The sequence below is a fragment of the Carcharhinus amblyrhynchos genome, chromosome 18, assembly GCF_965287045.1.
Source record: "Carcharhinus amblyrhynchos chromosome 18, sCarAmb.v2.hapA, whole genome shotgun sequence".
In the NCBI taxonomy this organism is placed as follows: Eukaryota; Metazoa; Chordata; class Chondrichthyes; order Carcharhiniformes; family Carcharhinidae; genus Carcharhinus; species Carcharhinus amblyrhynchos.
Window position 1 is genome coordinate 23,287,920 of NC_137341.1, and position 13,429 is coordinate 23,301,348.

The 13,429-nt window shown below is 41.9% G+C and overlaps 1 protein-coding gene across 4 annotated transcripts in view; it reads right to left on the minus strand.

The window, feature by feature from the left end:
• The window catches only part of ubfd1 (ubiquitin family domain containing 1), a 28,633-nt gene that overhangs the window by 9,460 nt on the left and 5,744 nt on the right, over window positions 1-13,429 (minus strand). For 3 of the 4 annotated variants that reach the window (XM_080206568.1, XM_080206564.1, XM_080206567.1), the window contains exons 2-3: window positions 3,064-3,351; window positions 1,186-1,394 (exon numbers count right to left, since the gene is read on the minus strand). In XM_080206568.1, the coding sequence (XP_080062694.1) occupies window positions 1,186-1,394; window positions 3,064-3,351 (497 nt within the window). Of the gene's footprint in view, window positions 1-1,185; window positions 1,395-3,063; window positions 3,352-12,093; window positions 12,222-13,429 lie in introns of all 4 variants that reach the window. The other variant, XM_080206566.1, reaches the window with a different exon arrangement.

The following is a 13,429-nucleotide window of genomic DNA, read 5'->3' on the forward strand; positions in this document are numbered from 1 at the left end:
TCCTTTTCTTTCACGAACACCTTGTACCCAGAAACACCCAGTCCTGCTCTTCCTTGAGCTGGGTCTCTCTGACTGCCCACAACATCATATTTCCACAGTACAATCTGTGCCTTTAACTCCCCAATCTTCTTATATTTTATGCATTCACATACATGCACAATAACCGTGATTTAAACACAATTACCTTCCCTTACTCCAACTTCACTTATTAACATACTACTCTCCAAACTAGTGCTTTCTGTTCTTCCCAATATTGCGTTTATCTTGGTACACCTGTCTATTATTTTCTCTTGGTTTCCACACCCCTGCTGAGTTATTTTTAGGCACTTGTCAGCACTAACAAAACACCCCACAAGGAACTCAGTCGCCAGCTCTCTTCAGTTGCAACCCACCTGGTTTGCACATGTGTCATTTCCCCCAGAGCCAGTCCACTAAGAATCTAAAGCCCTCCCTCTTGCATCATCTTTCTAGCCATGCATTCATCTGCTTTATCTTCTTATTTCTGTACTGACTTTCACATGGAACAGAATAATCCAGAGATTGCTATATTAGAGGTATTGCTTGCTAATTTTCTGCCTAAATTCTGATTGTGGGACCCATCCCCCATTGGTACCAATGTGAACCACAGCCTCTGCTTGTTCATCCTCTGTCTTGCAGCCACTCTGACATTCTCAACCTTGGCACCAAGGAGGCAACCTACTATCCTGGGGTCACCTTCACAACCACAGACTGCTCCTCTAGTTAAATCTGCTGTCACTATTGCTCTTCCCTACTTCATCCTCCCCTCCTCTACAGCCCCCAGGCCTCAATCCCACAAGCAACTGCATGTAAACGGGCAAGAGTCACCACAGTTAGTCAGCTGGGTGGCTAATCCCACCGAGTCACATCAGATCTACTTTGTTAGTGGCTGGCTACGCAGGGTTACGAAGATGGTGGAACCAATGCAACGTGAAAACTTAAGATGTTCTCTGGCATGGAGGACGAAATGGTGCATTTGCTTCCCCAAAAGGTTGAGGGTCAACTGAAGTTTTGTTGTGGAAGGGAGTCATGGGAAATGGAATCAATCACAGACCAGACCGAATGGACATGATTGGCTAAATGGGTTGCTGTGGAATGGGCTCAATTGGCTAAATAATCTCCTGCTCACGTGTTACCCAAAGCTGATTTCTGCAATCGAGGCCTTACCTTTTGTCTACATAGAGGTTCCTTTTTAGGCTCTTCAGCTTTGGCCTCTTGTTGCACCACCTCCTTTGGTGTGTTGACTGCTAGAACATCATTAATTGTCGATCCAATCACCATTATTTTTGCACCATTTGTGACTTTAATTTCACGCAAAGTTTTATCTTCTTGGAGCAGACCCTTATACATGACTTTCTGCATTGCAGGAGTGAGACCTGACAAGAACAACAAAAATGTTGATCCTTGGGGGAGGGGGAGAAAAGAGTCAGGATTAGATGTTCATTACTATTTTAGCCAGTGACATGACATCATGTCACATCACACCAATGGCTGTGAAAGTTTAGGATCAATGCAAGTGAGAAAATCTGCGTGAAGTCTCTCCCTGACCACTCCTACAATGGTTAATCTTGATCGTCCTTTTCTTTCCCAAACTGCTCTACATTACTCATCCCCAATAGGAGATGCTCCCACAATTCCTCACTGAGAAACTGTGAGATCAGAAAAATACATAAGGAGACAGAGTGCCTTTCCCCTTTATGACACAGATTAGGAATGGGGAACAAAGAAATGGCTGAAGAACTAAATTTGTCCTTCGCTTCTGTCTTTATAAAGGAAGACATGAACAACGTACCAGAAGTTCTCAGAAACACAAGTTTTAGTGAGGAGCTGAAGGAAATCAATATTGGTAGAGAAATGGTTTTGGGCAAATTAATGGGATTGAAAGTAGATATCTCTCAAGGGCCCAATAATCTTCATCCCAAAATACTGAAGTGGCTCTGATATGAGGAGATCCATTGATGGTCATTTTCCAAAATTCTCTGGTCTCTGGAATGGTTCCAATAGATTGGAGGGTTGCTAACATAAGACCGCTATTCAAAAAGGGAGGTAGAGAGAAATTAGGCAACTATAGATCAGTGAGCCTATCTTCAGTAGTCAGGAAGTTGCTAGTGTCTATTATCAAGGATTTCATAACTCAGCATTTGGAAAGCAGTCATATAATCAGACAATGTCAGCATGGATTCACTAAAGGGAAATTGTGCTTGACAAATCTACTGTAATTGTTTGAGGATGCAACTAGTAGAGTTGATCAGGGAGAACTGGTCTATTCAGAACTTCAGAAGGCTTTTGACAAGGTCTCACATAGCAGGTTACTATGTGATTGTGGATAGTGTCTTGAGATGGATAGAATGCTGCTTAGCAGATAGGAAGCAAAAAGTTGGAATATATGGGTCTTTTTCCGATTGACAGACAGCAGCTAGCTGCAGGGGTAGTGCAGGGGTCTGTGCTAGGACCCAAACTGTTCATATTATATATTAATGATTTGGAGGAGGATCCAAATCTGCAGATAATAGAGTTGGGAGACAGAAAACTGCGCCAGTGTCAGGGTCGAGCAGAGGAAACCAAAACACTATAATACCAATTTCCTGCCATTTGAGAGGAATCACTTCCCCATTTGCAAGATATCTAGCATCCCTAAAACCAACAGGGAATTCAGACCAAAATTCTTCACCCAGAAAATGGTGAGAATGTGGAACTCATTACTACGTGGAACGTTTGATGAAATAGCATAGTTGCATTTGAAGAGAAGCTAGATAAGGATGAGGGAAAGAGGAATAGAAGGATATACTGAGGGTGAGGTGAATGGAGTGGAAGGAGGCTTGTGCGAAGGCAACTAGTACAGACTTCTTGGTTCAAATGCTGTGTTTCTCAATGTAACTTCTATGTAATTCTACGAAATTCAGGGTGATTAGTGCGGAAGAAACTCCAGCATTTCTCCTGGTGTACCATGCTTGACCATTGTCCCACTCCTCACACCTAATTAATCCTCAAATGGAAAATGCAGTAGGAAAGTTAATATGATCCACCTGTCCCAGTAACACACACCTGTGAGTGAGTGAATTTTTTCTTTCAAACTGGCTCCTGTACTATCCAGCGGAACTTTCAGATCATATTTGTTTTTGTTCCAAATAATTTTCAGGTCTACCATTTCCTTCCCCACATCTGACTCTCCACCATTGCTGACTGAAGTCTGAGGGAGTGCATTCTCATTCTCCATTTTCTCAGTCAGTAAGGTTTGAGCGTCCCCTTCGCCGGCAGTCCCACAGATTGGTTTCTCTTTCTGAACAGTTACGTCTGTGCAAGCCTCTGTTTCCATTCCACCAGTGTCTGCCTCTGCAAATAAGCATTAAAAGAAAACCCTTTTAAAAGGTTAATTGTCTGAGGAGCAGGATTTATCATTTATCCAGAAAGTATTAAAAATCTTGTGCACTTTTTTCAATTACAGAACCTTTTAAAAATTATTTTTATTGATTTTCAAAAAGAGATAGGAACAAAAAGTACAGTAGAATTTAACAGCTCCCCTTCCCCTCAGTAAACAAGGGGAAAAGCTATGCAAAAGAGAAAAGATTCAAAAATTACTAGTGGTTAATTCTTTAAAGAAACACAAGGCTGCCATTTAAAAAACATTTCTTAGTGGATCCTCTTACAGTATACTTCATCTTCCCCAAATACAAGACAGACATTTAATTTTTTTTAAACCAGGACAGAGCAGTTGGTGGATTCTATTAAACTGGACATCCAGTTTAATAGAACCTGCCTTCTGGCAAATGATGAAGTGAATGCAATGACTTAATCTTAGTGAAATTAGCCAATTTAGATGAGACCCCAAATATGGTTATTAAAGAACAAGGTTGCAAGTCAACAGTTAGAGCTTTGAAGTGAGTTTCAAAGAAAGATGACCAGAATCAGCCAGCCTTGGGTATGACCAGAACATGTGTGTATGGTTTGCAGGGGCAAGTGAACATTTTCTGCATTTGTTGCTCATATTGGGGGAAAAATCTTCTGATTCTGGCCTTAGTGGAGTGAATGCCATACAAACTTTAAAACTGAATTAAGTTTAACCAATCACAGGATGATGTGGAGTCAACCTTTAAAAGGGCCTCCTCCCACTAGTTGTCTGCAAAATCAAACCCAAGCTCAGCTTCCCTATCATTTATAGTATTGTGAAGAGGAAAGGGTCCAGAGGACAGCATGTGATTGTACAATCTTGAAATAAAACCTCCACGAGTTTGAGGCAATGATAAAATCCCTTCCAATGTGTTTAGAGGTAATTGAGGAAAGGATGAACAATAACTGTGGACCTGGAAATAGCAGTAAAGACTAGATTAGGGCAAGTTAAATTTGGTTGCACGTTTGTTAAAACTAGCAAAAACCCCATCTACAAACAGATCAGTAAACCATTCGAGTTCCCATTCCCTCTGTAAGACAAATGATGAATCAAGTTTGAAAAGCAGAAATAAGTTAAAATATTGATGAAATTGTTCCCATGTTTTTTAAAATAGAAATCACAATGGGGCTTGACATGTATTTTGAGGGACAGAAGGATAGTGGGGCACAAACTAATGCAGGAAGTGAGGATGAGCAGCAGGAAAGTGCTTCCTTAAGACATCAGTTTATACTTGGATTGCAATACCATATTAAAATCTTCTGAATATTGGCTGCCTAATATTGTACAATAGGTTAGGTAGGACAATCCCACCAATCCCCTCTAAAGTATCATTCAATGGACTCTAGGCCCAGATAAACGTTGATGCCAGCTTGTTTAATGTGACAAAAATTATTTTGGTTAAAAAAAAATGAGACGACGTTGAAAATGAAACAAGAACCTGTGCAGAATGTCCATTTTTATAGATTGAACCTGCTAGATAAGGAAAGAGGCAAACTACCCAGCACTGTAAATTCACCTTTATTTTGGTGACCAGGTTCATCCAATAAAGAGAGAGTCGTAAAAGACTGTGTTATGTTCACACTTGAGTAATGAAAACTAGCAGTAGATATATAAAACAGCAAAGCTTCTGGGCGAATCAATTTAGCAATGGGATTGACTAGAAAATACTCACTTTTTGATGTTCAATTTATAGTCAGAGAATGAGCTAAATGAGCTATTGTCATCAATACAGATAACAGAGTTAATGTATAATAGGAGGTCATCAGCATACAATGGTACACAGCTCTCCACACTAGTTCAGTGGATAGCCTTAAAGTTATCAATACTGCCAAAGGGTATGGACAGGGGCCCTATGAAATAAATTTTGAATGAAACCCAAATTTACCCAAAATTGTAAAAAGATATTCCCACTCCACCCAAAGGCCTTCACTGCTGCTAAGAAGACAACGACTTCAGGATCTGCAGTGAGGAAAGTATAATGTTGAGAAGACAACATAAATTTGGAAAAAGATAGTAAAGCACTTTGGTCCTCCGATATTTTCCCAGGAAGACAAAGTTGCATCAGCATAACAATACTTTAGCCAACAGCCTGATGTCAACATTTAACAGATAGACCAATATGAGCCACACTCAGCAGGGTCCCCGTCATTTTTGGGTATAAACGAGGTGAAAACTTAGTAGCAGGGAAGCTGAGAAGAGAACATTACATAAAAGTTGATAGGGAAACCACTGGAATGTGGGGCCTTGCCACTTTGTATTAACTTCACGTAGCTTATATTCTCCTTCAAGTGCAAAAGGATTGTCCAGGTTTCTACCCATGTCCACATCCACAGGTGGAACGTCCAAATTATTTAGAAAGTCAGCCATCACTATACTATCGAACTGGGGTTCAGATTTAGAGGTTGCAGTAAAGAAAAGGTGACGGTTGAATTAGTAAAGAGGGTCAGTAAATTAAGATTCTGGGAGGAGTCGTAGACTTGGGAAATAAACTGAGCAGTAGATTGGTGCCCGAGCTGATGGGCCAAAAGACAACCAGTTTTATCCCCATATCCATAAAAAGTCCCCCTTGATCATTGCAAATAAGGCTCTACAGAACCTTATTTCTCCCGATGCTACATTTGTGTTAACATACTTCCGTCACAAATTCCTACATGCCCATTTCTAATGGAACCAGCCCATGTAAGCATGTCACACTGCAATTACATCTTCCATCACTGGTCATGTTGTAGTACTTTGCATCTCCCAGTTATTGAGCTTCTACTGCAGAAAAACTTTCCTGCATCAACTAACTCCTCCATTGCTTGCCATATCACCAGTTAAATTATAAAAGAACGTACAAAAATAAGGATAGAAGTTGCTTGCATTTTCTCCATGCCCGAGCTTAATATCTAAGTCACAGTATTCAATCCTACGGGAGATCAAATATTTAACATTTTTCAATCCAAACATTCCATCCCTACTGCCTTTCCCAAACAAACTAACAGTCAGTTTTTTGTGTAGCAACATTGGTTAACAATAACAGCTGCCAGTCATTAGTGGGTCCAGAACAAAGGTCTCTGGACATGACTTTTCTCCAGCCAACTCACGTCCAAAAATAAAAATCAAAAATTCAACAGATATGAGAAAAGATCTACAAATACCACCTGAAGCTTCCCACAAAGCTTAAAAATACAAAGTTTCTTCTCAGGAGTAAATACTAGGACAATTCACTCTTAATTCAACATATCTTTTGTGCAGTTGTATGCACTTGCCATCTACACAACATCAGTCACAAACTTGTCACTTGTAATCACAGTAATTTCCTTTCCTTCGATTGCCACGTTGACATGGTGGAGGGGCTTGAATGTTCCGTTATTCCTGACAGCAATACCATTAGCAGTCTTAAAATCACCCATGATGGTCAGGTCTGAGGGGAGGAACCAGACAAAACACAATCTAAAACAAGTCCTCAACAACAGATCAGGCAGAGGATACTCATATGGTATCAACAGCTGTGACGGCAGATGAAGGCTGCAACAATAGGGAGATCCCCAGTCAGAGGCTTCCTTGCCACTGGATCTACCCTCCAACAAGGACCGTGTGTCTGCTGATGTGCAAAGACATACCCATGTTAAAAGACGTCCTGCACCAGATATCTACCTAGAGGAAGCCAACACAGGCCCCATACAGACAAGCCCTGTGGCGACCGGTAAACGTGACAGGGTTGAGAGATCCTGAAGTCCCTAACTAGGAAGGCCAGTATGTCAACAGTGGAGTTTGATTCAGTCATTTCCTTCTTGGAACAGGAGAGTGTTTTGGCAGCTTTCTTCACCACTGAGCAGTCCTCAGGATCCAGTCTGCACATCTCACATGGGGAAAAGGGCCAGAAAATGTGCTCTAAAAATTGCCTGTTTTGTCTATAACCTGGCTGAAAAACTGCATCCAGCAGGCTCATCTACCTGTGGTCAGGAAATCAAAGTTAAACTAAATTTCAAAACCTGGAATGACAAACCCTCACGGATAATGAGCAAAACAATCAACCAGAATGGAGAACTGCTCTTGTTGCCCATGAACTCGGGCACTTCAACACTGACATCACTGCCCTGCAAGAGACCTGAAGAGGACAACTGATTGGAGATGGCGGTGGTTATATCTTCTTCTGGAGAGAAAAACCTGACAGACAATCAGCACAGGACATCTGGAACTGGATTCTCCAAGAACAAACTCATGAACTGATTCTTGGAGCTCCTGGTCAGCATCAGAGTGCCTCATGACCTTCTGTCTACAACTTGCCAAGAACCAGAAGACAACAGTCATGAGTGCCCCATCACTTGATGACAAAAATGAGTCCAAAGGAGGCTTCCACTCTTCTTTGGACAAGATACTCTTCAACATTCCTAAGGAAGATCAACCTCGTTAGGGACACCAGGGTTGAAAAGGACCCCCAACTCTGGGAAAGGAAGGAGTTGGGAACTGCAACTCAGACAGGGTTCTCCTGTTCACCAATTGCATGGAACACCAGCTTGTCATCACTAACACATTTCCGCCAAAAAGACAAGTTCAGGACTTCCTGGAAACATCCACATCAAAGCACTGGCACACAATCGACTTTTTCGTCATCTGTTGCCGAGAGCAAAAGGATGCCCACATCACCAAAGCGATGACCAGTGCAGACAGACCACTCCTCTACGTTCATCAAATGCCACCAGGAGCAGCGGAAGATGAAGAAATAGCTCAGAAAAGAGATCCAACCATGAGTGACTTCAAGAGCCAAGCAAGCTAGGTGAACTTCCAACAATGTCTCCTCCAATGTCTTTCCAAAGCGTTCATTCTAATGGAGTGGAGGAGAACTGGCAAGAGCTGAAGACATCTCAAGCTGTGAAAAGACATCAGCTACAAGCCACACCATCCAAGACTTCATTGACAAGAGGAAAGCTCTTCACATCTGACAATCAGCAAGGTCAAGAGAAGAACTCAATCAGCAAAGACAGAGCTACAAAGAAGAACTTAGCAAATCCAGAACCAATGATGGACTGAGAAAGCTGAGGAGCTGCAACTCCTCACCGACAAGTATGATACCCAGGGCTTTTCAGTACCACCAAGGCAATATATGCACCCAATACCCTAGGCCTCAAACCAATGCAGAGTAAGGACAGAGTCCTGTTGAGAGGCAAAGAAAACATCAGCCTTTGATGGAGAGAACAAGAACTCCTAAACCGAGATCCAATGGTAAATGGGGATGTTTCAGGAAATATTCCAAAGATGATCTTGGACTTCCAGTAAGCATGGATAAAGTCAAAGCCACCATTAAATACATGAAGAACGGAAAAGCCGCAGGACTGGATAGGATTCCAGCAGAGAATCTCAAACTTGGGAGAAAGAGAGAGAGACACACACATCACCTGCCATCTCCATCTTTTGCTGAAAATCTGGGACAGAGGAAATTCCTGCTGTCTTCAGGGATGTCGTCATCACCATCATCTTTCAACAAGGAGACAAAGTGGACAGTGGGGGCTGCAGAGCAACTTCCCCGCTCTCCATCATCAGGAAGATCATTGCTCGAATCCTCGCTAGCCGCCTTCTCCCAGTCTCTGAAGCAATCCTACTGAAAAACTGCTGTGGCTTCCGATCAAACGACAGAACAGCAGACTGATTTTCACTGTTCGATAACTTCAATAGAAATGCCAGATGCGACATCAACCACTCGACATGGCCTTCATCGAGCTGGTCAAGGTTTTTGACTCAGTTGGGAAGTGCTATGGAAAACCATGTCAAAAGGTCAGCTGGAAGTCTCACAACACCAGGTTAAAGTCCAACAAGTTTATTTGGCAGTAAACGCCACTAGCTTTTGGATTGCTGTTCCTTCGTCAGGTGAGTGGAGAGTTCTGATCACAAACAGGGCATATAAAGGCGCACATAGTTTACAGAATACTGATCAGAATGCTAGTCTTCACAGCTAATCTGCTATTCAAGTCTTAACGGTGCAGATAATGTGAGTGGAGGTAGCATTAAGCATAGGGAAAAGAGACGTGTATTGTCTCCAGACATCCTGTACCTCTACTCATTGCCTGCACCGTTAAGACTTGAATAGCAGATTAGCTGTAAAGATTAGCATTCTGATCAGTATTCTGTAAACTACGTGCGCCTTTATACGCCCTGTTTGTGATCAGGACTCTCCACTCACCTGACGAAGGAGCAGCATTCCAAAAGCTAGTGGCGTTTACCGCCAAATAAACTTGTTGGACTTTAACCTGGTGTTGTGAGACTTTTTACTGTGTTCAATCCAGTCCAACGCTGGCATTTCCACATCAAAGGTCAGCTGTCCTGAGAAATTCGTCAACATCCGCCACGACAACACATTGGCAACAGAAATCAGATAGAAACCTTTAAAGTCAAGACTGGGGTCAAGCAGTGATGCACCATTGCCCCACCCTTTTCTCCATCTTCATCACCACCATCCTTCATCTTGTCAAGAACAAGCTTCCCATGGAGTGAACAGTGTCTACAGAATAGACAGAAAACATTTCAACAAATCCAAGAAGAAAATGACACCGGCATCAGTTGTGGAACTTCAGTATATGGATGGCATCACCATCTGTGCTCTCACAAGAGAATCTCCAAGCCATGCTTGAAGCCTTCACAAAAACATACCAAAGAATTGGCCTCAGCCTCAAGAAGACAAGTCCTTTACCAACCTGCCCCAGGGCAGGATCCAGTCTGTCCTTCCATCGAGATCAATACAGAAACTCTCCCAAACTTGGAACATTTCCCCTACCGGAGGAGCCACCTCTCAACTAAGGCTAACATCAACGCAGAGATTGAACATCGTACCCAATCCGTGGGCACTGCTTTGGACGCCCAAGGACGAGTCTTCAAGACCACCACATTCGGGCTCACACCAAGTTCTTTGTGTAAGAGGCAGTCGCCCTCCTAACGCTTCAGCATGGCTCGAATTTGGCTATATACAGATGCCACCTCAAGGTCCTGGAGAGGTACTGTCAATGCTGTCTGAGATGTATTCTCCACATCAGCTGGGAGGACAAGCATACTAACAACAGCATCCTTGAAAGAACCAAGAGCACCAGCATCGAGGCCACGATCATCCAAAACCAACTCTGCAGGGCCAGCCATACTTAGGATGTCAGAGTCCGAAATGCCAAAGCAATTCTCCTTTGCCCAGCTTAAGGAAGGCTCCCAAACAACAGGACGACAAAGGAAATATTTCGAAGACACCCTGAAGGTTTATCTCAAAATGTAACATAGATGTCAACGCCTAGGAGATCCTTGCTCAGAGAAGATTTACTTGGAGAAACCTCCTGACCGAAGGGACATCATTCTTCGAGAACATCTGTCAGCAACAGGAAGCCCAGAAAAGAAGCCCAAGAAAGGAATAATAGCGATCAAGGGTCCGAGGACCAAATCCACCTCCCAGAAACACCTGCCAAGTGCGTGGTTGAAGATGTAGCTTTAGGATCGGGCTAAGCAGCCATGCAAGGAGCCACAGAACCCATGATCAGTAATACAGTTTCTTAGGTGGAAACCATACTCATTAGCAAGCTAAAGAATGTTCTTTTGCATCAACCAACTCCTACAGCAAAGTTTATTTCATTGCAATTAGTTCTATTTCCCAAATTGGTGTCACTTTTGCAATTTAACTATGAAATCAAGCATTATAAAAATAATAATAAAATGTAGGACTTTGAATTTTATCTGCATGTCCTGGTCCTGTTATCCTCAGGCTTCTAGCCCTGTTTCACCTGGTCTCAACTGCCCATGGACATCACTGCAGAAAGTGTAACATATCTAAGCGTAGAGATGATTTACTGGAAAACAAACCTATCAATTGGTGCAGAAAATACCTGTGGAATGAGATGAAATTTATTCCACATGAAAAGGGTCATCCAGCTGCAACTAAAAAGAAAAGCATTAAAAGATATTGAAGAAGAAAGTAACACACAGCCCACTAACTACACAATACAACTTATTGCTTTGCTACCCCAGCACTGTAGAATATCAAACTGGAGCTCGGTCAACAGAAATGTGCTTCTTTATGCAGTGCCAAACATTCTTCATCCAATTCAGCACACAAATAATAAAGAATTGGAGTATAAGTTTTTATTTATATAAAAATGTCAGGCAGATTGTCTAATGGTAAATATAGCAGTGATGTCAACGGTCAGATTCCATCCCATTAGGGCAAGGACATGAGTTTCTAATTGACTGCAGTGCCTCAACACTTCTGTGTAGTAACACAAGTATTCCAGTGTTACACACTGTCAAAAGTATCAATTTCATACAATGTATTAAGAGATCCACATAACTTGAGTGTTTTTGTGTTCTACTGACCCACATACACGCCTAAGCCAGGACCAGTCTTTCAATTCAATGCCATTTACTAGAGCAGAATAGTTGCTCTGGATACTTATTTTAACATTCACTAAATAATTCATGAAGTGAAAACTCCTTCCAACAGTTGACAGTTACCAGTTACAAGGTAAAGTAAAACTGCTGATCAACAAAACATATACTGGACAGAGCATGAGCACTTGAGGGCAGGATCAGGGTTGGTTGTGATAACTCCAATAGTGGAGGGGGATAGCACATAATAAGTGGCCTTATAAAGTATCATTGCGCAAAAATATGTGCTCACCCCTTCAATCACCTGCAGATACCCAAATATAATCTACCTCCTAACACGCAATGCTTACACGTGAATCTAATCCAGTGGCACCAAGCAAGGAGGCATCGTCAACTGATAAAATTCTGCTGATCACTTCCAAACAGCAGAGAACTGTTGCTCTCCGTAAGCTGAAAACATTCACTCAGACTTTATTTCCTGTTTAAACAAAATAAAAGCTGATTTAGTTTCAGGAACAAATTGTTAATGAACTTAAGTATCAAGAGGAGAGCTAGGGGTGGCAACAAAGCAGAGAGGGGTAATTTTTTCTCCCACCTCATTGGACAACAAACTTGTGTAAGATTTCTGTGCAATTTTTTTTAAAGCACGGTTTTAAATCAATTTAGGCCTGTTAAAAAGTGAAAAGAGGAGAGTCTTGCACAAAATGTGCATGCACAACCAGGGGAAATGAAGACCATTACTGAACTTTAACACATCTCTCCAAACACTTTAAAAACTTCACATCAATCATTTATTTTGATGTGGTGACCTCTCCAAAGGATAAGGGTCTATTTTACTTTAACATGGTAGCACTTTCCCCAGTCAGATGGCTGTGGATTCAAGCCTCACTTTAAAAAGTCAGCTCAGTGCCTTGGTTAAAATGTCAGTGCAGTACTGGCTGGGCACTGTGTTGCTGGAACCCTGTGAGTTATTAAAGGCCCTACTATAAGTTTGGGTGAAAGTTGTATTTAAGCATGGCCTCATGACTCCCTTTCTCTAATCTCTAACCCTACGACCCACCAAGATCTCTACTCTAATTTTGGCCAATAATATAATAGATTTCAATCACCCTAGAATTGGCTGTCATATCTTCGACTGCCTGTGTCCTAAGTTCCGGAATTTCTTCCCTATCCCTTCAAGGGGCACCATAAAATGTACCCATTTGACCAAGTTCTGTCTGCTGTTCTGATGTCTCTTCGGGTGATTCAGTATCAAATTCCATCTAATAATTCCTCCTATGAAGAGTCTTGTGACCGTAACCATTAGCAGTGCAATATAAACATAAGTTGTTGCCCAAAAAGACAAGAGTCCTTCAGCACTACAATAAATGGTGCCAAGGGATATTTTGCTCTTTGCCTTTTGATAGGTTATGGTCAAAGCTTGTTACTTTTCTTGCTGTCTTTGCTCCAAAACTCTGAAACGTCATCTGTGCGGCCCAAAGCCATTTCCATTTCTACACTTTTTTCTAAAACTACCATTGTTCCTAGAACTACGGCCCCATTAATAGTTACTCTGATTGCTCCCCACCTTCCCCTTTTATCTATCAATCTCCATAGTCTTGTGAAAAACAAAGCAAACTCAATCAGTTTCTCTGCTATTTCTCCAATCTGTCTTATCTAATAATTCTTTCACTTGTCTGTAAATAT